The sequence below is a fragment of the Gopherus flavomarginatus genome, chromosome 3 (assembly GCF_025201925.1).
Source record: "Gopherus flavomarginatus isolate rGopFla2 chromosome 3, rGopFla2.mat.asm, whole genome shotgun sequence".
Lineage (NCBI taxonomy): Eukaryota > Metazoa > Chordata > Testudines > Testudinidae > Gopherus > Gopherus flavomarginatus.
In genome coordinates, this window is record NC_066619.1 from 237,856,486 (window position 1) to 237,876,184 (window position 19,699).

Here is a 19,699-nt window from a genome sequence, read left to right on the forward strand (position 1 = left end):
CCCAGGCGCGGGCCTCTCTCGATATAGTCACTTCAGCGCATGCGCGTCGCTGCTCTCTCAGTCACTTCCGGTCCTTCCCATATGTTTCCGGGTCACGCTCCAGCTTCAGCTTGAACTGAAATTGATTCGATTTCACTGTCAGGTTGGTTAGTTCTCTCCTCGGGGGCCTCTTCTTGTCACCCTGGTGACGGGGTTCCTGTTCACCGTGGGTGCTGCCCCCGCGGCTGGGCCTGGGCCGGGGCCGGGTGATGGGGTCAGAGGGAGGTAGTAGGTGGCTTGGGCTGTGGGGGAGAGAAGGAGGAAGGATCAGTCTAAGGTCGAGCCGTGCTGGGGTGGGTAATGGAAGGAGTTATTGGGGGGGCGTGGTGAGTAATGGCGGTAACTTTGGTCGTGGGGGGCTGTGATGGGTCACAGAGGTATGTGGGGGCGGTTGTGGTAACTTTGGTCGGGGGGGGACTATAGTGGGTTACAGGGGACATGGGGGGTGTTGGTCTGCGACCGAGGGAAGCGTGGGTGTAGTTGGGTAATAGGGGGATATTGGTCGGTGGAGGAGGGCTGTAGTTCGGGTGTGAGGCTGTGGTGCCATTGGAGTATAGGCCTAGGTACCCAGCTAAGGTTGCTGAATGAGGCAATGTGCCTTTCTTTGAGGCTAAAGATTCCAGTTTGGGTAAACTGATTTTTTTTGGTGGAGGGAGTAGACTTTTAAAATTTAAATCAGGTTTTTTATTTAAATAACTAATTTTTTCTTGTTAAAAATCTGTTTAAAATGAAATCTGAATTTTTAATGTAAAATATGTTATGGCCTAAATGTCTCATGATCTCTTACAACACTTAAATAAAAAAAATAGTCTGAATTCACAAGTTTCTATCAAAAACTTAGAGTTAAAGGCTTCCTGTCTGTGTAGAAGAAGAATGAGGGAAGAAAACATTTATTTTTGAGGTCAAACTTCATAAATATGGCACAGTAGGCCATGTACTGTATAAAGGGCTTCATCCTGTAGGGGACCCAGGAACTGTACTACTGGGTGCAAGAGACCTGCAAAGGCATCACAGGCACTGGAAACTGTTCTGTGACTCCAGAGACCATCTTGTATCTCCTCAGGGTCATTCACTGCACTCACCTTGGCATTTTCATACTCCCATTTTACAGCTTCTCACTACCTGAGCTCTGATTGATTCAATTATCAAGTTATGAATATTTATAATTCCACCCATCATGGAAAGTTTACAGTTCATGGGAAAACACTGCTTTTCCCGGTAACTGCCAGTCCTTGCTTTTGGGTGGTTCTGGGCATTCAAGTAAATGGCCTTCCTCTGTCTCCTTGCATACATGCACAGCGATACAAACAGAAATTCACTAATTTGTCAACCACCTCTTTCTGTCTCTACACAGATAAATCACTGCAGTGAAAAAGCAGAATTTGTGGAAGTGCTAAATCAGCTTTTGACAGAAGTAGCCTCTTCTCCAGGCACAGAATGAATTAATTAGTCCAAATGAAGAAAAGACTCTTAAGTTAAAAAATCAGTTGGGAGTTTGAAAAAGCAGGGAGACGTATCTTTCTCTTCCAGTCTATGAATAAAAACAAGGAGAGGGGGAGGGGGATGAGAGCTATTAATTTTAAAAGTTTGAAGGACAGCCTAAGTAATTTAGGATACTGTTTCATTTTCAGGAGACTTAGGCATCTAGGAACTTAAGCTCAAGGAACTTTCAATTAGGCCAGTGGTTTTCAAATTGTGGTCTGTGGACCCCCTGGTGTCTGCAGACTATGTCTAAGATTTCCAAAGGGTTCTGCATTTCCATTCAAAAATTCTTAGGGGTTTGCAAATGAAGAAAAATGCCTGGTAGGGCGTTTGTCCTTACCTCATATATAAGGAACAGTCGCTTACTCAGAAGTGTGAGAGGTGTAATTACATCATGTTATCTTCTTCCAAGCATGACCTTTTCCTCAAATCAGACAAAATACTTGTGTATGTTAGTTATGGATTAAAACTTAGATTTGTTCGAAATCCAGGGCGTACTATATTCAGTCCTGGACCAATGCCAGAAAACACAGCTACAGAGAAAAAGGTGATATACTTTCGAAGTTTAGTATCTTGTGACACACCTTCACTTCTTATCTTTCCAGTGGGATAAAGCTTTTTCTAGCTTTAGCAGGTCATTTTCTATTGGACCTTCATAGAATCATAGAATATCAAGGTTGGAAGGGACCTCAGGAGGTCATCTAGTCCAACCGCCTGCTCAAAGCAGGACCAGTCCCCCACCAAATCATCCCAGCCAGGGCTTTGTCAAGCCTGACCTTAAAAACCTCTAAGGAAGGTTCTACCACCTCTCTAGGTAACCCATTCCTGTGCTTCACCACCCTCCTAGTGAAAAAGTTTTTCCTAATATCCAACCTAAACCTCCCCCACTGCAACTTGAGACCATTACTCCTTGTTCTGTCATCTACTACCATTGAGAACAGTCTAGATCCATCCTCTTTGGAATGCCCTTTCAGGTAGTTGAAAGCAGCTGTCAAATCCCCCCTCATTCTTCTCTTCTGCAGACTAAACAATCCCAGTTCCCTCAGCCTTTCTTCATAAGTCGTGTTCCAGCCCCCTAATCATTTTGTTGCCCTCCGCTGGACTTTTTCCAATTTTTCTACATCCTTCTTGTAGTGTGGGGCCCAAAACTGGACACAGTACTCCAGATGAGGCCCCACCAACGTCAGATAGAGGGGAATGATCACGTCCCTCAATCTGCTGGCAATGCCCCTCCTTTATACAGCCCAAAATGCCGTTAGCCTTCTTGGCAACAAAGGTACCCTGTTGACTCATATCCAGCTTCTCGTCCACTGTAACCCCTAGGTACTTTTCTGCAGAACTGCTGCCTAGCCAGTCGGTCCCTAGTCTGTAGCAGTGCATGGGATTCTTCCGTCCTAAGTGCAGGACTCTGCACTTGTCCTTGTTGAACCTCATCAGACTTCTTTTGGCCCAATCCTCTAATATGTCTAGGTACTTCGTATCCTATCCCTATCCTCCAGTGTACTAACCACTCCCCCCAATTTAGTGACATCTGCAAACTTGCTGAGGGTGCAGTCCATGCCATCCTCCAGATCATTAATGAAGATGTTGAACAAAACCGGCCCCAGGACTGACCCTTGGGGCACTCCGCTTGATACTGGCTGCCAACTAGACATGGAACTATTGCTCACTATCTGTTAAGCCCAATGATCTAGTCAGCTTTCTATCCACCTTATAGTCCATTCATCAAACCCATACTTCTTTAACTTGCCAGCAAGAATACTGTGGGAGACCGTATCAAAAGCTTTGCTAAAGTCAAAGAATAACACATCCACTGCTTTTCCCTCATCCACAGAGCCAGTTATCTCCTCATAGAAGGCAATTAGGTTAGTCTTGCCCTTGGTGAATCCATGCTGACTATTCCTGTTCACTTTCCTCTCCTCTAAGTTCTTCAGAATTGATTCCTTGAGGACCTGCTCCGTGATTTTTCCAGGGACTGAGGTGAGGCTGACTGGTCTGTAGTTGCCCGGATCGTCGTCCTTCCCTTTTTTAAAGATGGGCACTACATTAGCCTTTTTCCAGTCATCCAGGACCTCCCCCGATCGCCATGAGTTTTCAAAGATAATGGCCAACGGCTCTGCAATCACATCTGCCAACTCATTTAGCACTCTCAGATGCAGCGCATCTGGTCCCCTGGACTTGTGCTCATCCGGTTTTTCTAAATAGTCCTGAATCATATACATTAGTGATATAATTATGATTAAACCTGCCAGTCTTTTGTCTCCACTTCCTGTCATTGATATCACTTCTTAGTTAACTTCAGGCACTCAAGTTCAACCAATTATGGAAGAACAAGAAGTTCTCAAAAAAAATTCTTCATAAAAATTACTTAAAGGTAGCTCACCTTGTACTGACAATGTTATGCAACTTTTGATTTTTTTTGCTTTCTCAGATAATCATAAAACAAGCTACTGGCCATGCCCGCATTTTCCACTAGGGGACAGATCGTGTCTAATCTTGCAAGCATTTATGTGTGGGTTGTCCCCTTGAACTCATTTGAGTTCATTGGAAGTATTATTTCATAAAACTGTGTAAGTGTTTGCAAGATCAAGATGTAAGTCTTTAAAACTTGGGATCTAGAGTACTATGTTTAAAAAAGAAAGTGTCTATCCTCTCATTCTCTTACTCTTTCACAATTTTGCCTTTTAGAGTAGGTTTTTTTCAATTAATGGACAAAGTAGGTTATGTTTACTGTTCAAGTTTTGTTTCCTGGTCTTCTGTAGCCTTTTCAGTGACCTAAAATGTTGCAATTTGTTGTCCAACTGGAACTTGAGGGAAGACAGATGATTTGAAATCCCCGCTGAAGTCATTGACTGAGTGCATAAATACATAAGAACATGCTTTTTGTCTACCCTGAATTATATTCTAGAAATGGGAAGCTGGATTTTTAGATCTGCACAGTCTTTTAAAATAACATCTAAGGGTAAACTAACCCTACCTACATTTTTGTTCTGTTTTTCATGTTATGAGACTAATAAAACTGTTTCAATGTTTTTCACAGGTTTAACCTCATTTTTTTCCTGTAAGCTGTTCACCATCACAATGAGACTGGTAATTCTTGATGACTATGATTTGGCAAGTGAATGGGCAGCAAAGTACATTTGTAATTGCATTATCCAATTCAAACCAAGTCAGGGAAGATATTTTACGCTTGGCTTACCAACAGGTAATAAGTCTTTTGTTGTAAACTCATGTAATTCAGTATCTACAGAACTGTTTGGTGCCTAGTTAACCACAGCGATAGGTGTCTTAGAAATTAAATAGATACATAACGGCATAAAAGTTCAGACATGCCTAAGTCAAACAAACATTAAATGTTATGTTCTTATAAATATTTCTGTGTGTCATAGTTTAGAAAAGTGAAAAAACCCTTCTTTTCCCCCTGGGGAGAAGGATGAGGTTTATCAGAACTTTAAATATGTAATGACACTGGGTTTACAAACTAACATGGTAGTGTAATTTGACTTATGAAGAGTTTATGCTTTATAGCTTTGCAAATACATCTAAAAATGTCTTACGGGCATTCAAAACATCAGAATAATAAGCTTATTTTATACAGGGAGCACACCTTTGGGATGCTACAAAAAACTGATAGAATATCACAAGAATGGAGATCTTTCTTTTAAATATGTAAAGACTTTCAATATGGATGAATATGTAGGTAAGTTATGTCTCAATTTTTAAGAAATACGACCTATTCCCATTTTTTTCTGCATTAAAGCTATAAATCAGTGTCTTCTTTTTGAATAAAGCACAGGACTGAGAGTTATGACGTTCATGCCTCTGCTGCAAGTTTTGTGTAACGCTAGACAAGTCTCTTTAACTTCCCTGCCTCAGGGTCTTCATTTGCAAAATCAGTATAATACTTACCCAATTTAAGTGGATGTTGAGGCTAAATTCAATGTTTGTGAAGTGTTTTGAAACTCTCTTATGAAAGGTACTTAGGAACAGATTATTGGGCCAAATTTTCCTGTCTTATATTTTGTATTCTCATGTATGCCTGTGCAAAGTGAGTGTAAAACACTATCCACTTTACACTCTTGTATACATAAGGTGCATGAAAATGGAGAATCATATCCAGTCTATAAAATGCTTCAGTTTATTTGATCCGGTGAGACAGAATTTAAGAAATTTACTGCATATTTCTTGTCCACCATATGTTTTTATGTCAATCTGAAAGTTTAATTTGAGTAAAATCCGTTTACATTTTGTTTTAAATGTTGTTTCCAGGGCTTCCAAGAAATCATCCAGAGAGTTACCATTCTTATATGTGGAATAATTTCTTTAAGTATATTGACATAGATCCTAATAATGCTCACATCCTTGATGGGAATGCTCTAGACCTACAGGCAGAGTGTGATGCATTTGAAAAAAAAATTGAAGAAGCTGGGGGAATTGATCTGTTTGTTGGAGGTATGAGAATACACTCTAGCGATGATCGCTTGTCATGGTTTTAATACATGTATTGAATCCCTTTATGTCAGCACTTCCAAAACGTATCTAAAAATGTATTTCATTTTGAGGCAGACAGTTTAAGAAAGGGAGGCTTCTACTACTAACATGGAGAATCAGTTTGAACCTGAAATTATAGAATTGTTACTGTCCACATTTTAATAACTACTAGTTTACTAGTTCTGACTCTTGCCTTATTTTTTTCATTAATAAGTAAGGAAACTCTACCATGAATCTTGTCTTACAATATTTGTAGCCTTATCAGGAACCCTGAATAATTGACTCTTTTTTGTCTTATTAAGGCATTGGTCCAGATGGCCACATTGCTTTCAATGAACCAGGATCAAGTTTGGCTTCAAGAACAAGGTTAAAGACTTTAGCAATGGATACCATTTTGGCAAATGCTAAATACTTTGATGGAGACTTATCTAAAGTGCCAACTATGGCATTAACTGTTGGTGTTGGTACAGTGATGGATGCTAGAGAAGTAAGAACTCATTGTTAGTTTAATTTGCATGTGTCTATATTCAGGATGCTACGGCAAAGCTTCATCAGTATAATTACACGCAACGTTACTTTTTGTCATTTGGTTACCATAGAGCTAATGTGAAGGATCTGGAAATGAATAAATCACTAGTTAACAGTATATTACTGAATCTGCAACTAGATTTCAATACTTTTTTATTATTTTTATTAATTAGAGGTTTACTTAAACTGGGCATCTGGTAGTAAGCAATTATTACAAGTTTTTGTGGCTTCTTTAGAATGCTACGAATGGATAAATTTCTTAATGGTGGCATGTAGTGTTCATTCCTTACAGCATAAACATGGCAACAATATCAGTCTAAGAATTTAGGTGATCCATTGAGAAGGCCCATAGAGAGTAAAGGATCCTTTTTAATAGTGCCTGATTCGTCAGACTCTTTTAATGTTAATACCAATAATACTCTGCTCTTCCAAACCATTTCTGAACCAGTTCCCCTGCACTGATTTGCGTACGTGGGGAAAGTGTTTTGTGTGTTATCTCAGGGTGAAGTTAAACCAATATAATTATACTTATATCATCCCGTGACACATTATGGTATTCTGGGTTTTTTTCAGTTTAGCGTATGTTGCTTTAGAAGAGACTTGTACTACAAAAAAGTACCATACTTACAGCAGAATAAGTGTGTGAACATGAAGTGTGTCAGCATCCGAAGAAGTGGGCTGTAGCCCACGAAAGCTTATGCTCAAATAAATTTGTTAGTCTCTAAGGTGCCACAACTACTCCTGTTCTTTTTGCAGATACAGACTAACATGGCTGCTACTCTGAAACCTATAGAACCTGTAGAATTCTTCATTTTAAAAAAAATGGAAGTGTCTTGGCCATATTCTCATTTATATTGTCCACCTAAATTCACCCAGTAATTTTAATAGGGAGTTACAGAATTAACCACTCTGAAACTGTTCTGCTGTTACTGTTTCTTCCCAGAGGTGGCTATTTCAGTGATAACTAAACTAATCCTGTGTATAGTTTCTGCATTTTTTTAAAAGCTCCATCTATTTTATTTTATATAAAAATACTGTAAGATTTTTATTATAAGGAAGATTTGTACAGCCATCTGTGGAACTGTGAAATAAGTGTTGTCAGGTAATGTTCTGAATGTCTTCTTGGACTGGCTTACTGAGACAATAACTGGTAAAGTTGCTAGGACTTGATATCTTAACTTTTACAGGTCACCTTTTAGTTACTGTGTAGTTAGGGGCTGTTGCATGAAAGTCTAAAACAAAGGAGTTTTCTGTCATACTTTCTGACTTTCACTAAGCACTACAGTAATAATAATAATAATAATAATGAGTACTCTGGGTAATTCAATGTTATGTTGTATGATGTGTGTGTGTAGATGTGTCATCCTGAATGCGGCACTTTTGGCAGTTCTTGACCATTAGATATCACCTTTTTCGGCTGACGTCTCGTAATGTGGAGTCACGTGGGAACATATTAGTGCTTGGATATTAGATATGATGATGGACACATTAAAATATGCTGGTATATTTTTCTCTGAAAAGTGGTAGGTTTTCAGTGAAGTGTAAGTTAAAGAATTGTCCATCTTAAGATGTTTAAATATTGTAGGCTTCCATTATCTAACTAGTAATTAAAAACTGATTTGGGAATTTAAGGTAAATGGAAAACTCACTCTTTTTTGTGTATGTGGTGTTTTTTTTTTTGTGTTCATCTTCCAGGTTATGATTCTCATAACAGGTGCCCATAAAGCTTTTGCTTTGTACAAGGCAATTGAAGAAGGGGTTAATCATATGTGGACAGTTTCTGCTTTCCAGCAGCACCCCCGCACTATCTTCGTATGTGATGAAGATGCTACTTTAGAACTAAGAGTTAAAACTGTGAAATACTTCAAAGGTGAGCACTGAATTGAAACAGAATATTTTGTGTGACTAATAAGTTAAAAATGACTGGGGGTTAAATCCTAGTCTCCAGTGCACCATGAACAATTGAAAATAGTTGCCATATTCAAATATGAAATGCTAAACTCTGTATTTGAATATAATATAATACAGCGGCTAAAAGGCTTAGTCGCGTTCCTTTCATGCAAGAAGCAAAATACAGAATCCTTCATTAGTATGTCTCTCATGTCAACTTTCTTTGAATGTAATCTATTAGCCATGTGTTCCTCAACAGCAGCATCTTGGAAACTTGACTTTACAGCAAGGCTGGCTCCAGGCATCAACAAAGGAAGCAGGTGCTTGGGGCGGCCAATGGAAAGGGGTGGCACGTCGGGGTCTTCGGCGGCACTTTGGCAGTGGGTCCCTCAGTCCCTCTCTTCCTCTTAGAGCTGCCGCAGAAGAGGAAGAGAGGGAGCGAAGGGACCTGCTATACCACTGACAATTGAGCTGCTGCCGAAGTCCTGCTGATTGGCTTTATCTCCCCCCCTCTCCCTTTATAGGACATCACTTGTTGCTGTAACTCATTGATTTCAGAAACGCTGGAAAGTGAAATTCAGGTTATAGAAAATTTGATAAGTAATGGAGATTAATCCCAAATCATTTCAAGCTGCTGCTTCTGCTATGGTTTGCTGTATTTTTCCATTTGACATATTTGTCATGCATAGTTCAGTAAACCAGAATTTTGAAGTTGCTAAGGCCCAAATGTATTATTCAAGCCTTTGAAATCGTTTGTGAAGACATTTTGCCTACTGTGTTTTCCATAACTGAATCTGCACTATGTAATCTAGTGAGATTCCTATGTTGGTTTTGTGTGTCAATAATTAGATCGAGTATATTTAGTTTAAAGCTTCTTTTCTTAGCACTAATTGCACTACCTTGTTTATGTTTGATCCTTAATGCACTTTCAATGAGTGACTTTTACAATTATACTTATGATGTAAATTGCTGCTTAAAACAAAGGTTGTTTCACAGCAATCAGGTTTGTTGTATTCTCTTACTGATTAGGCTATGGATGTTGAGGATAAGAAATTAATGTAGTTATTTTCCCAGTGTTAATGTTATGGTAGATAGAAATTGAAGTTTATTTTTTGAACCTCTTTCTCTCCAGGGCATGAACACTTACTATTTTGAGGTGTCCATGAGATCTGGGCTGCTGGCTTTTTAACTTGAATTGAAAGTATTTTTTTCCTCCAAACACACAATTCCATGGATACTGTCAACTTAAGAAAGGCCAGCCACACTTTGGGATTTCCAAAAGCCACTGGGTTTTCTTTTGACAATATCATTGGTAGCTCACTTCTTGACTTAAATTATGAGTATCTCACTGCTCTGTTATGTGTATGTTTTGGCTATTTGTTGAAAAAGTAAATTTAGTGAATATCAGCATTGAACTTCTTTGAATGTAGTTTTTATCATTAGTCTTTGTAATCTAGAATTCTAGTCAAGATTGCCTGGACATACTGAATACTAAAACTGCTTCCTTTGACTCAATGCACTAGTTAGCATAGCTCTTGATTAATAATCTTGTCGCTTACAAACACATATATAAGCATTGTGTATATGAAAGTGTTCAAACTTTTTCTTGATTACTCTGATCAGTTACACTATAATATACTGCTTCTTTGTGTGTTTTACTTTTTGAAATATTCTTAATCGTGTTAAACTTACAACCTCAACTTATACATGGGGAGACGGAGGTGGTTTTCTCACTTCAGGCCACAGAGGAAAGGCAGTGTTTTCCAGGATTAGTAATTAGGAGTTCCTGAATCCTGGTCTTCTGATTATTAACTCTTTTTGGGGCCTCAACAGATATGTTTCAAAAATGACTATCCTATTTGTTTCACTTACCTACCACTCTTTCACCATCTCCAACACTTTGAGTCATTTTTGTAAAATTTGGTTCTATACATCAAACTCTAGCACAGTAACATCTGCATTATTGTTTACAGAGCTAGTCAATAGCAACTGGAGCAGCTAGTTCTAATGGTAGCCTCTCATCTTTTCACTCATTCATAACTTTCCAAAAACCTCACCTTTGGGCCACAATCTTCCATACTTGCTGTCTAATAATGTTTTTTTGAAAGTACATGGGTGGGGGGAAGGGGAATTTTTCATCTGCCTTTGTTGTAGAATGCAAAAAAAATACGTATGCCGAAAACAAATAACCAGACTCTTAATCCACTTACAGCAAAAACAGTTGAACTGTGAACAGTGGCATATAAAATATCCTCACAGGAGTGGAGTGAATGCTTTAAGTTCTTAAACTTTTACATGTTTAAAATGTGTACCATGTATAAATACTGAAAACTTGTGAATCTGTAGGGTACACTTTAGGAAAGAGGGACTGTGGTTGCCTGAGCAACTCAGGAGGTGCATACTTTCCATAAGAGGTTAACAAGAAAGTAGACAGTCCAATTGCTCTCTCTTCACTTGGCCCTTATCCAACCCATCCAGTAACTTACGCCTCTTCTCCTCCTCCAGGTAATGTTTTAAATGCATAATCATTTGAATCATCTGTTTCAAGTACCTTGGGCTTTGTACCCCAGAATGGACGGGGACTTATAAAATTAGGAAACCTGAAATTCGTAACCAGGAAGTGGGTCTCCAACTGATACCTCTTGGGAGGGTGATCCTGATGCTAAACTCTGCTGCCTCTGTGAAGAATGGATCTTCACTCTGCTCTCATCTAATAGGTGGAGCTTGTAAATATCAGACTTGTGCCTCTAAATCAGGGGTTCTCAAAGTGGGGGTCAGGCCCCTCAGGGGGTCGCAAGGCTATTACATGGGGGTCGTGAACTGTCAGCCTCCACCCCAAACCCTGCTTTGCCTTCAGCATTTATAATGGTATTAAATATATTGAAAAGTGTTTTTAATATATAAGGAGGGTCATACTCAGAGGCTTGCAATGTGAAAGGGGTCCCCAGTACAAAGGTCTGAGAACCCCTGCTCTAAATATGCTCTTCCTGAAATGCACATTTAATGGGAAAATTAGATATGCTTCATAAAAGCAGCAGTGCTTATCAAAAAATACTCTTTGTGCCTTCAGGAAACACAAATTGGGGCATATGCTCCCCCCCCTCCGCCTTCCTTTTTTTTTTTAAAAAAACAGAAAATCAGGAAATCAAATGCAAAAAGTGTAGATGCCTCTTTAAAGTATGACTCCACTCTGAAGAACAACACACAGGGAACTTGTTGCCAGGAGATACTGTGAAGGATAAAACATATAACCACATTCAAAGAATTAGATAAGTTAATGGAGGATAGGTCCATCAATAACTATTAGCCAGGAAGGTCAAGGATGCAGTGCCATGCTATGAGTGTCCCTAGCATCTTTGCCAGAAGTTGGGAGTGGATGACAGGGGATGGATCACTCAATGATTGCCTGTTCTGTTCATTCCCTCTGAAACACCTGGCATTGGTCACTTTTGGGAAGATAGGTATGGGTCTAGATAGACCATTAGTCTTGACTCAGTGTGGCTATTCTTATGTTCTAAGAGTGGCTGTAAGTGTCACTGTGAATTTCTCTGTGTTATCAACCATCGTTTGTATCAAACATATGTAGTAACATATTCATACTTACATTTTTTTTTAAACTGCTAGCCCTAGAAATACAGCCTCGGCTCTGGGCTTGGCTTTTTCCACCTTTCACGTCAGCACTGTAATAAAAGTTCTTCAGAATAAGTAATATGCTTAGCTAAACCTGAGCAAGTCCACTACCCTCAGATAATGTGTACTATCATATATTGCCTTCATTAGGTTTGCACAGAAATAACTGACTGAAGTTTAGTAAACAATTCTCTTGATCAGGCACAAAATAGAAGTGAATCTTTAGTTTGATTTCCTAATTGTGCCAGTGCCAAAGTGTTAACACGAGTGAAAATTAGTAAAAATTGCACTTTGACATTAAATGAATTGATGACCCTGAATGACATTAAATGAGCAGATGGTGCATAAGTAAGTTTTTCAGTATGGTTCCTTTTCAAAGTAATCCATGATATAAGGTTACATACTTCAACATTAAAGGAAATACATATTACTCTTTCTGTAGCAACAGTTAATTGACCACTTCATATGCATGTAGTATGTTTGTGTATTCTTGATCTTTCAGATAATTGGTCTTTGTTCTGAGAGTTTGATACCATAAGGTGTAGTAATAAACATCTTCTGCCAGTAATGTTAAAACAGTGTGTTATGAGCATATCAAAGTATTGTATAATCTTAATCCATAGTGTTTCATCACCAGAAATTGAGACTCATGCAGCAATATTGTGCACTCTGTAACTTGGTCACAAATACATAGCTGCTTTTGTTAATCTTTATCAGTGTGTACTTAAAATTAAATTGAAACAAGTCTTAAATAATGGACGTGCATGCATATCTGATAATTGATTACAGAATTGTTACATTCCCCATTCATGTCCCTATTTAGTTCATTCATATGTAGTACTGGTATAATGTCCATGAATAACACAGGAACAATATGTTACTTCTTCTGCCTACCTGAATTAATATCTAGGTGCCAGTATAGAGCTGATTTTTCTTAAATGCCCATTCTGCTTTTCTCTACTTCAATGCATAATATTAATGTATATACCTCTGTGAAGTTAAAAACAGCAAACAAACAATGTAGATAGAAAATGTGCTGATAACGAATGTAAAACTGGCACTGTTGCTTTTTCCCCCCAAGGTTTAATGCATGTTCACAATAAACTTGTGGACCCGCTGTACAGTATGAAAGAAGAAAACTGAAGGAGGAATTGAAGAACTCCATGTGGGTAAACAGCAACATTTTTAGGTAGCAGACAAAGTTACTGCTATACAATATGCTGAAACTGGTTAAAATGGGAAATCTAAAGTACTGTATTTTTTAAAAATCCAGTATCTATACATTTACATTCCATCTCTATACATTGTTGTATTGTGCATTTTGTTTTAATATTTTATAGATGTGACTTCATTGGCTTCCACAGTAAGTAAACAAGAACAGAGTAAATGTAAATGGCAGTTACATATTATGAGAAACAAAACAAGAAGTGTATTCTTAGCACAGCAATGTACTGTTTGACTGTGTGGGAGAAAATTATACTTTAGCTTAAGCAAAATTCCATGGCTCCACCAGTGCAAAATACACCTCTAATTTTTTTGTGTCTCAATATAGGCAAAATGCTTTTGGGCTTTCACATGTCAAACATTATGGACTTGAACAGATGCACAACTTTGGTTATGAAGTGCTCTGTTTATATCTAATACACACTGAACTTTTGCACTTTGGTTGCCTTAAATTAATCTTATACCAATAGCTTCTGGGCGTTTAAGTCCTACTGTACAATACTCAGGCAAATAAGTATGAAAACTGCCTAAAAATGTAGAAGACCCTCTCAAACAATTAAAATAACTTATTCTTCAGTTATGTGCATATTATACTTCTGCCATAGCACTTTTGTTACATGTTTCAAGTTTATTTAGGAATTTTGTATTTTGGTAATTATGAACTCTATAGATAATGAATACACTCAGTATGTTCCTTTTTGGAGATGAATAGCCTAGTTACATTAATTATGTTGTGATCCAATCATTGTAAAAGAAGGTTAATTACAGTAAGAATGCCTAAAAATCCAAATGGCTAGTATTGAAACAAGTCTGACTGTAAACAGAACCACTTTGCATTGGAGATTGCCATAAATGTTGAACTGTTACTAAGAATGCCACTCTTTTCTACCGTTACTCCAAGTAAAGCTTAAATTCACAAAAACCTTACCATGTTTGTTTTGTTTTTGATGTGAACTGTAGTCTGAAAATAAACATTTCAGGTTTCAAAAACAGGTTTAGTGAAAGGGTAGCGTGCCTTTCTGTAGGTATCAGCAAAGCTAACTTATTGTGCCAGACTAGCTCCTTTATACCAGCAGTAAATTCCCTTTTAAAATATCCACTGAAAGAGATGGGCTGGATATGATTGTATGTTCCTCTTCATCTATTGTAATATTTTAAAAGTCTTGGCTTTCAAAATAGTAATTTTCTACAGGGGAAAAACTGAAATCTATTCTTTAGCCATAAATGTAGATTTATAGTTGCATAGGCTTCGAGCAGTCTACCAACTTCTTGTTAACTATAGTATTATATAGAAACTAAATGCAAAAATAACCTTTCCTTTGCTGAACTGGCTGAAGAATCCTTTACTTAACACTTCCAGAAAGACTTAAGTGTGATCCACCCTACACTGACCTGTGTCAGAGAGCGCTGAGGATTTTACATGCTTCAGATTTTTTTGTGTAATTGCAGCATTCATCTACTACAAGGATTCTCAAACATAGGGGGTCATGACTCCTTAAGAAGCTCACGAGGTTATTATGTGGGGGGTCAAGAGCTATCAGCCTCCAACCTCAAACCCTGCTTCACCTCCATCATTTATAATAGTGTGAAATATGAAGTGTTTTTAATTTTTAAGGGGGTGGAGGTGTCACACTCAGACACTTGCTAGGTGAAGGGGGATCACCAATACAAAAGTTTGAGAACTACTGATCTACTAAAACTGGCCAAACAGCTGCTGGTTTATGCATACAGTTTTTCTAAAATAGCAGCCAGTGAAGACAAGTTGTACAAGGTTGTGAAAAAGGATTAATTTCAGTCCTCCAGCTGAGAATACTTTCTCACAGTAATAGCAACATGATTGTTTTATGGCTGTAATTAAACATTGACACAATACCTCTTTTGGTATTGTTTGGATTAAAACAGGGGGTCCTGTGTAAGTTGCAAATCAGTTCACTTTAAAACATTGCATGAAGCAAGTTTTCTAATTGAATGAATTTGCCTAGAATCTTTTCAAAGGACACTTGTCCCTCAATTTGTCTGGACAGCAGCAAGTTTAGCTGGAGCCTAGTACAGAATAGTTAGCTTCTCCCCAGAAAAAAAAACAACAAAACCCTCTTTGCTGTAGTGATGTGCTATATAACACTTCTACAAAGCAAGTCTGTCCCCTTCAACAGGCTGGAATTAAGGAATTCATTCCTATAAGCGTGACAGTTTTCTAAACTCTGTTTCAGAGGTTGTTACTAAGGGCTTGTCTACATCAGAAAGTTGCAGCGCTGGTGAGGGAGTTACAGCGCTGCAACTTAGGAGGTGTACACATCTGCAGGGCACCACCAGCGCTGCAACTCCCTGTTTGCAGCGCTGGCCGTACTCCCGTTTTGTCTCGGGTGTAGAGGATCCAGCGCTGGTGATCCAGCGCTGGTAATCAAATATAGACACTTACCAGCGCTTTTCTTGACCTCCGTGGAATAAGCAGGTATCCCAGCATACCTGAGGAAGCCTCTGGTAATCAAGCTGGTCTCCTTCCCCGATTTGCTCTCGCGTTCCCCGAACCCCGAGCAAGCAGGTCTCCTTCCCTGAGGTTTGCTGGGTGGTTCCGGGAACGCGAGAGCAAACCGGGAAAGGAGACCAGCTTCGCCGCGGTTTGCTCTCGCGTTCCCCGAACCCCGAGCAAGCAGGTCTCCTTCCCTGAGGTTTGCTGGGTGGTTCCGGGAACGCGAGAGCAAACCGGGAAAGGAGACCAGCTTCGCCGCGGTTTGCTCTCGCGTTCCCCGAACCCCGAGCAAGCAGGTCTCCTTCCCTGAGGTTTGCTGGGTGGTTCCGGGAACGCGAGAGCAAACCGGGAAAGGAGACCAGCTTCGCCACGGTTTGCTCTCGCGTTCCCCGAACCCCGAGAAAGCAGGCTCCTTCCCTGAGGTTTGCTGGGTGGTTCGGGGAACGAGAGAGCAAACCGGGAAAGGAGACCAGCTTCGCCGCGGTTTGCTCTCGCGTTTCCCGGAACCCCCCTGCAAACCGCAGGGAAGGAGACCTGCTTGTTTGGGGAACGCGAGAGCAAACCGCGGCGAAGCTGGTCTCCTTTCCCGGGTTTGCTCTCGCGTTCCCCGAACCACCCAGCAAACCGCAGGGAAGGAGACCTGCTTGTTCGGGGGGTTCGGGGAACGAGAGAGCAAACCGGGAAAGGAGACCAGCTTCGCCGCGGTTTGCTCTCGCGTTCCCCGAACCTCCCTTGAAGCCGCCCAACAGCGCTGCAGTGTGGCCACATCTAACACCACTTGCAGCGCTGGTTGCTGTAAGTGTGGCCACTCTGCAGCGCTGGCCCTATACAGCTGTACTAATACAGCTGTAACAACCAGCGCTGCAAAATTTTAGATGTAGACATGGCCTAAGATGAGGCATGTCATACCATTTGCTGAATGTGAGTGAGCTCCCTCTACAGACTGGACTAGAAACAAACAAAAGACTAATTTTGAAACAACTCCCCGCCCCACGTACATTTTTGAAATAGACATCAGATCCTTCAGAAGCATCTCATACTTGTCTTTCACATTCTTGCCATAACTTAGGTGTATGTCTTCACTTTTACCTAGACAAAGGGTATGCCCTGTGAGCTGCCACTTACCTGTACCCATGAAGTAGGTGATAGGAAAGGGAGTTAAATGGGATCAGTAATGCCCAGTACTTAGTCTTGTGCAGTTGCTGTTTTCAGAAGCCTTAAGGTCTCCTAATACTGGGCCAACTGTCTGTTTGAGAGAGAGGAGCTGTGGTGAGGTGCACGATTTCTCTCCTAATTGTCAGTTCCTAAATAAATGTATTTTACACTTGCTGATGGAGTAACGGTCTAGCTTCTGTTTCACCAATGTGGAGCTGGTGTGCCCTTTTCCTTGTACTTACATAATCAATTATATTGCTCTGAACTTCAAAGAATGTACTTCCACGAATTTTAGATCCAATGTGCACCATCTATTACAGGGGTCAGCAACCTTTCAGAAGTGGTGTGCCGAGTCTTCATTTATTCACTCTAAAAATAAGGTTTTAACGTTTTTAGAAGGTCTCTTTCTATAAGTCTATAATATAGAACTAAACTGTTGTTGTGTATGTAAAGTAAATAAGGTTTTTAAAATACTTAAGCTTCATTTAAGATTAGATTAAAATGCAGAGCCCCCGGACCAGTGGCCAGGACCCAGGTTGTGAGTGCCACTGAAAATCAGCTCGTGTGCTGTCTTCAGCACACGTGCCATAGATTGCCTACCCCTGATCTATTATTTGTTGTGGGGAGAGTTAGAAAAGTAAGTTGGGGGTTGGCTACACCTGCAGTGCCTTGAAGCAACCTCCTCCTGAGATTGGATTCCATTTTACCCACAGTCATTCTAGTTGAATTTCATTGTATACATTACAAATTAGTGTATGGTAATAAAATCTGAAATGTAGACTTCAAGTACGTTCCTCCAATTAAAATTCATTCCTCACATAGCTGTAACCAGCTGTACAAAATTAAATACGACAAGTCACGCAAACATAACCCCAGCAATACGTTATACATTAACCTCATCCTGCCATTTGCCCAGCAAAAGTTAGATAGAAGCATCAGAGTTGGAGAGTTTTGGTCTCCAATTATTTTTCAGAATGTCTCTTTAGAACACTTATAAAGGCATCTTTTGGCACTTCCACATTGCCAATTTTCCTCATCTTTTTCTTTCCTTCTGCTTGCCTCTTCAAAAGCTTCATTTTCCGTGTAATATCTCCACCATACTATTAAAAAGGAAAGATGTGGTAACTTGGTATATTGTCTAGATAGTACAGTGTAAAAAACATTAAGAGCTATGCTATACAGTATCAGTAGCTATTTAGCCATCAGTTTTTGAAAAGACTAATTATATTAGATGTAACCTAAGGTCAATCTAACTCCCACCACTCATGCTAAATTACCCATATATAAGAGGGCAAAGAGGAGCCAGTGAACAACCCATAATTTAGTCATTTACACAGGCAGGGAGCTGGTTTCTTCCATTATCTCATTTGTCACATGAGCCTGTCAAGAGAGGCTATATTGGTTTGATATCTACTATGACTAAGGAAAGTAAAGGGTTCTTCTGTAACTCATCGTGTCCTCAGAGACAGGCATAATCAATTTTTTCTGTAGTTCTCTCTAGTTCTGAACAGTTAAGCACTACATTCTTTAATATCTTGGTTGAGCAATGAAAAAGCCAAAGTCAAGCCTAGTCACAACCAGTCTACAGGGAAACTCACTCACCCAAGTCATTTGGGAAAGACTGGGCGATAGTGAATTGAGACTGTTAGGTATATAGTAGATGTGGAGCTTTGGAAAAAACCTGTCAGTTTCTCTAAACCACAGTGTAAATATAGTGCAAACAGACAATAGAATTGGGAAAATTGTATTTTAGAATGAAAATCTAAACAACATAATTCTATACATAAGAGGACCTTGTCACTGGAGATTGAACATGAGAGGGACAAGTGAGCCAGAGAAGAGCAAAGTACAAAAATGAAACTGTGGTATGGAGAGGGTCATGGGAGAGTAAAGAGATGGACCATACCCCCCTAGTTGGGCCACTGAAAGTGTCTGTATTCAAATATCAGACATCCCCTTTCCCCAAATTGAAAAATACCTACACATTTTGCCAGAACATTCTTTCTGTAAGCTTTCACTCTGTAAGAGAGAAGATACCATATTCTATCTATATATATCAGTACAGTACAGTACATTTCAAACACACGAGCCCTAATATATTCCAAGAAGTAGCCGGTACTAACCCAAATCTATGTTTTTGAGGTAGTTTTTCTAGGATGCTTGGGTATTGTTACACATATCACCAGTGTTTCTTTTAAAATCCTCTAATCCAAGTCAGCTAGGAGGCTAAGCCTCAAACTCAGATATTTTTGAATTCTGGAGGCATCCATTAAAGGGTATATATAAAATAACTAGCCCAGTACAATCTCTTTTCTAGTTAATGATCTTACTTGTGACTTATTTCAAATTGACTTTAACACTCAAAAGTTTACAATACTGTTACTAAGCAAAAAAACAGAACCTAATGGAGCCAGTGGCATAGTGTTACTGTAAATGAATGGATGACAATGCCCTACCATCTGTATGATTAGCTTATTAAATGTGTGCTATGAGTCTTACTATTCATACATTTTAGCATATATTACAGTAGTGGTTCTCAATCTATTTCCACTTGGGACCCAAAAGCCACACAGGGTTACTTATTACTACCCAAATCCCACAGTGCTTTGCAGCAACAAAAGCTGACTGCCCTGGGGTCACGCCAAGAAACCACGGTTGGTTTGGAGTGGGAGTACTGTAGGTGCTGACAGGGAACAGCTGGCTTGCAGACCCTGCATTAGACTTCCCTTGGAGTGAGTATGTGGAAACAATTGCCTTTGCTCAGTCTCCGGGATCCTAGTGTTCACCACG

General features: G+C 39.6%; 2 protein-coding genes across 10 annotated transcripts in view; one reads left to right on the forward strand and one right to left on the reverse strand.

The window, feature by feature from the left end:
• The first annotated feature begins 69 nt into the window (after positions 1-69).
• GNPDA2 (glucosamine-6-phosphate deaminase 2) lies at positions 70-14,211 on the forward strand. Of its 5 annotated transcripts, none has more exons than XM_050947938.1 (7): positions 70-142; positions 4,562-4,726; positions 5,120-5,221; positions 5,791-5,973; positions 6,315-6,499; positions 8,236-8,410; positions 13,142-14,211. In XM_050947938.1, the coding sequence occupies exons 2-7, from the start codon at positions 4,603-4,605 to the stop codon at positions 13,201-13,203; spliced, it is 831 nt and encodes a 276-aa protein (XP_050803895.1). In that variant the 5' UTR covers positions 70-142; positions 4,562-4,602; the 3' UTR covers positions 13,204-14,211. The 5 variants fall into 5 exon arrangements, with proteins under 5 accessions (XP_050803895.1, XP_050803897.1, XP_050803896.1 ...); XM_050947940.1 differs by having other exon boundaries at positions 4,562-4,611; XM_050947939.1 differs by lacking the exon at positions 70-142 and adding an exon at positions 1,348-2,068.
• A 3,339-nt stretch (positions 14,212-17,550) lies between these two features.
• Positions 17,551-19,699, reverse strand: part of GUF1 (GTP binding elongation factor GUF1) — a 54,727-nt gene continuing 52,578 nt past the window's right edge. For 4 of the 5 annotated variants that reach the window (XM_050947640.1, XM_050947642.1, XM_050947641.1 and 1 more), the window contains 2 exons: positions 18,892-18,928; positions 17,551-18,009 (listed from right to left, as the gene is read on the reverse strand). In XM_050947640.1, coding sequence (XP_050803597.1) covers positions 17,872-18,009; positions 18,892-18,928 — 175 coding nt within the window. In that variant the 3' untranslated portion in view covers positions 17,551-17,871. The remainder of the gene's footprint in view (positions 18,010-18,891; positions 18,929-19,699) is intronic. The other variant, XM_050947643.1, reaches the window with a different exon arrangement.

What these genes read in the sequence shown, in the direction of transcription:
- GNPDA2 (XM_050947936.1), top strand. Translation starts at nt 4,549, where the DNA reads ATGTTTTTCACAGGTTTAACCTCATTTTTTTCCTGTAAGCTGTTCACC. An exon ending in CAATATGGATGAATATGTAG is followed by an intron (nt 5,222 to 5,790) that starts GTAAGTTATGTC and finishes TGTTGTTTCCAG; the next exon opens with GGCTTCCAAGAAATCATCCA. An exon ending in AATTGATCTGTTTGTTGGAG is followed by an intron (nt 5,974 to 6,314) that starts GTATGAGAATAC and finishes TGTCTTATTAAG; the next exon opens with GCATTGGTCCAGATGGCCAC.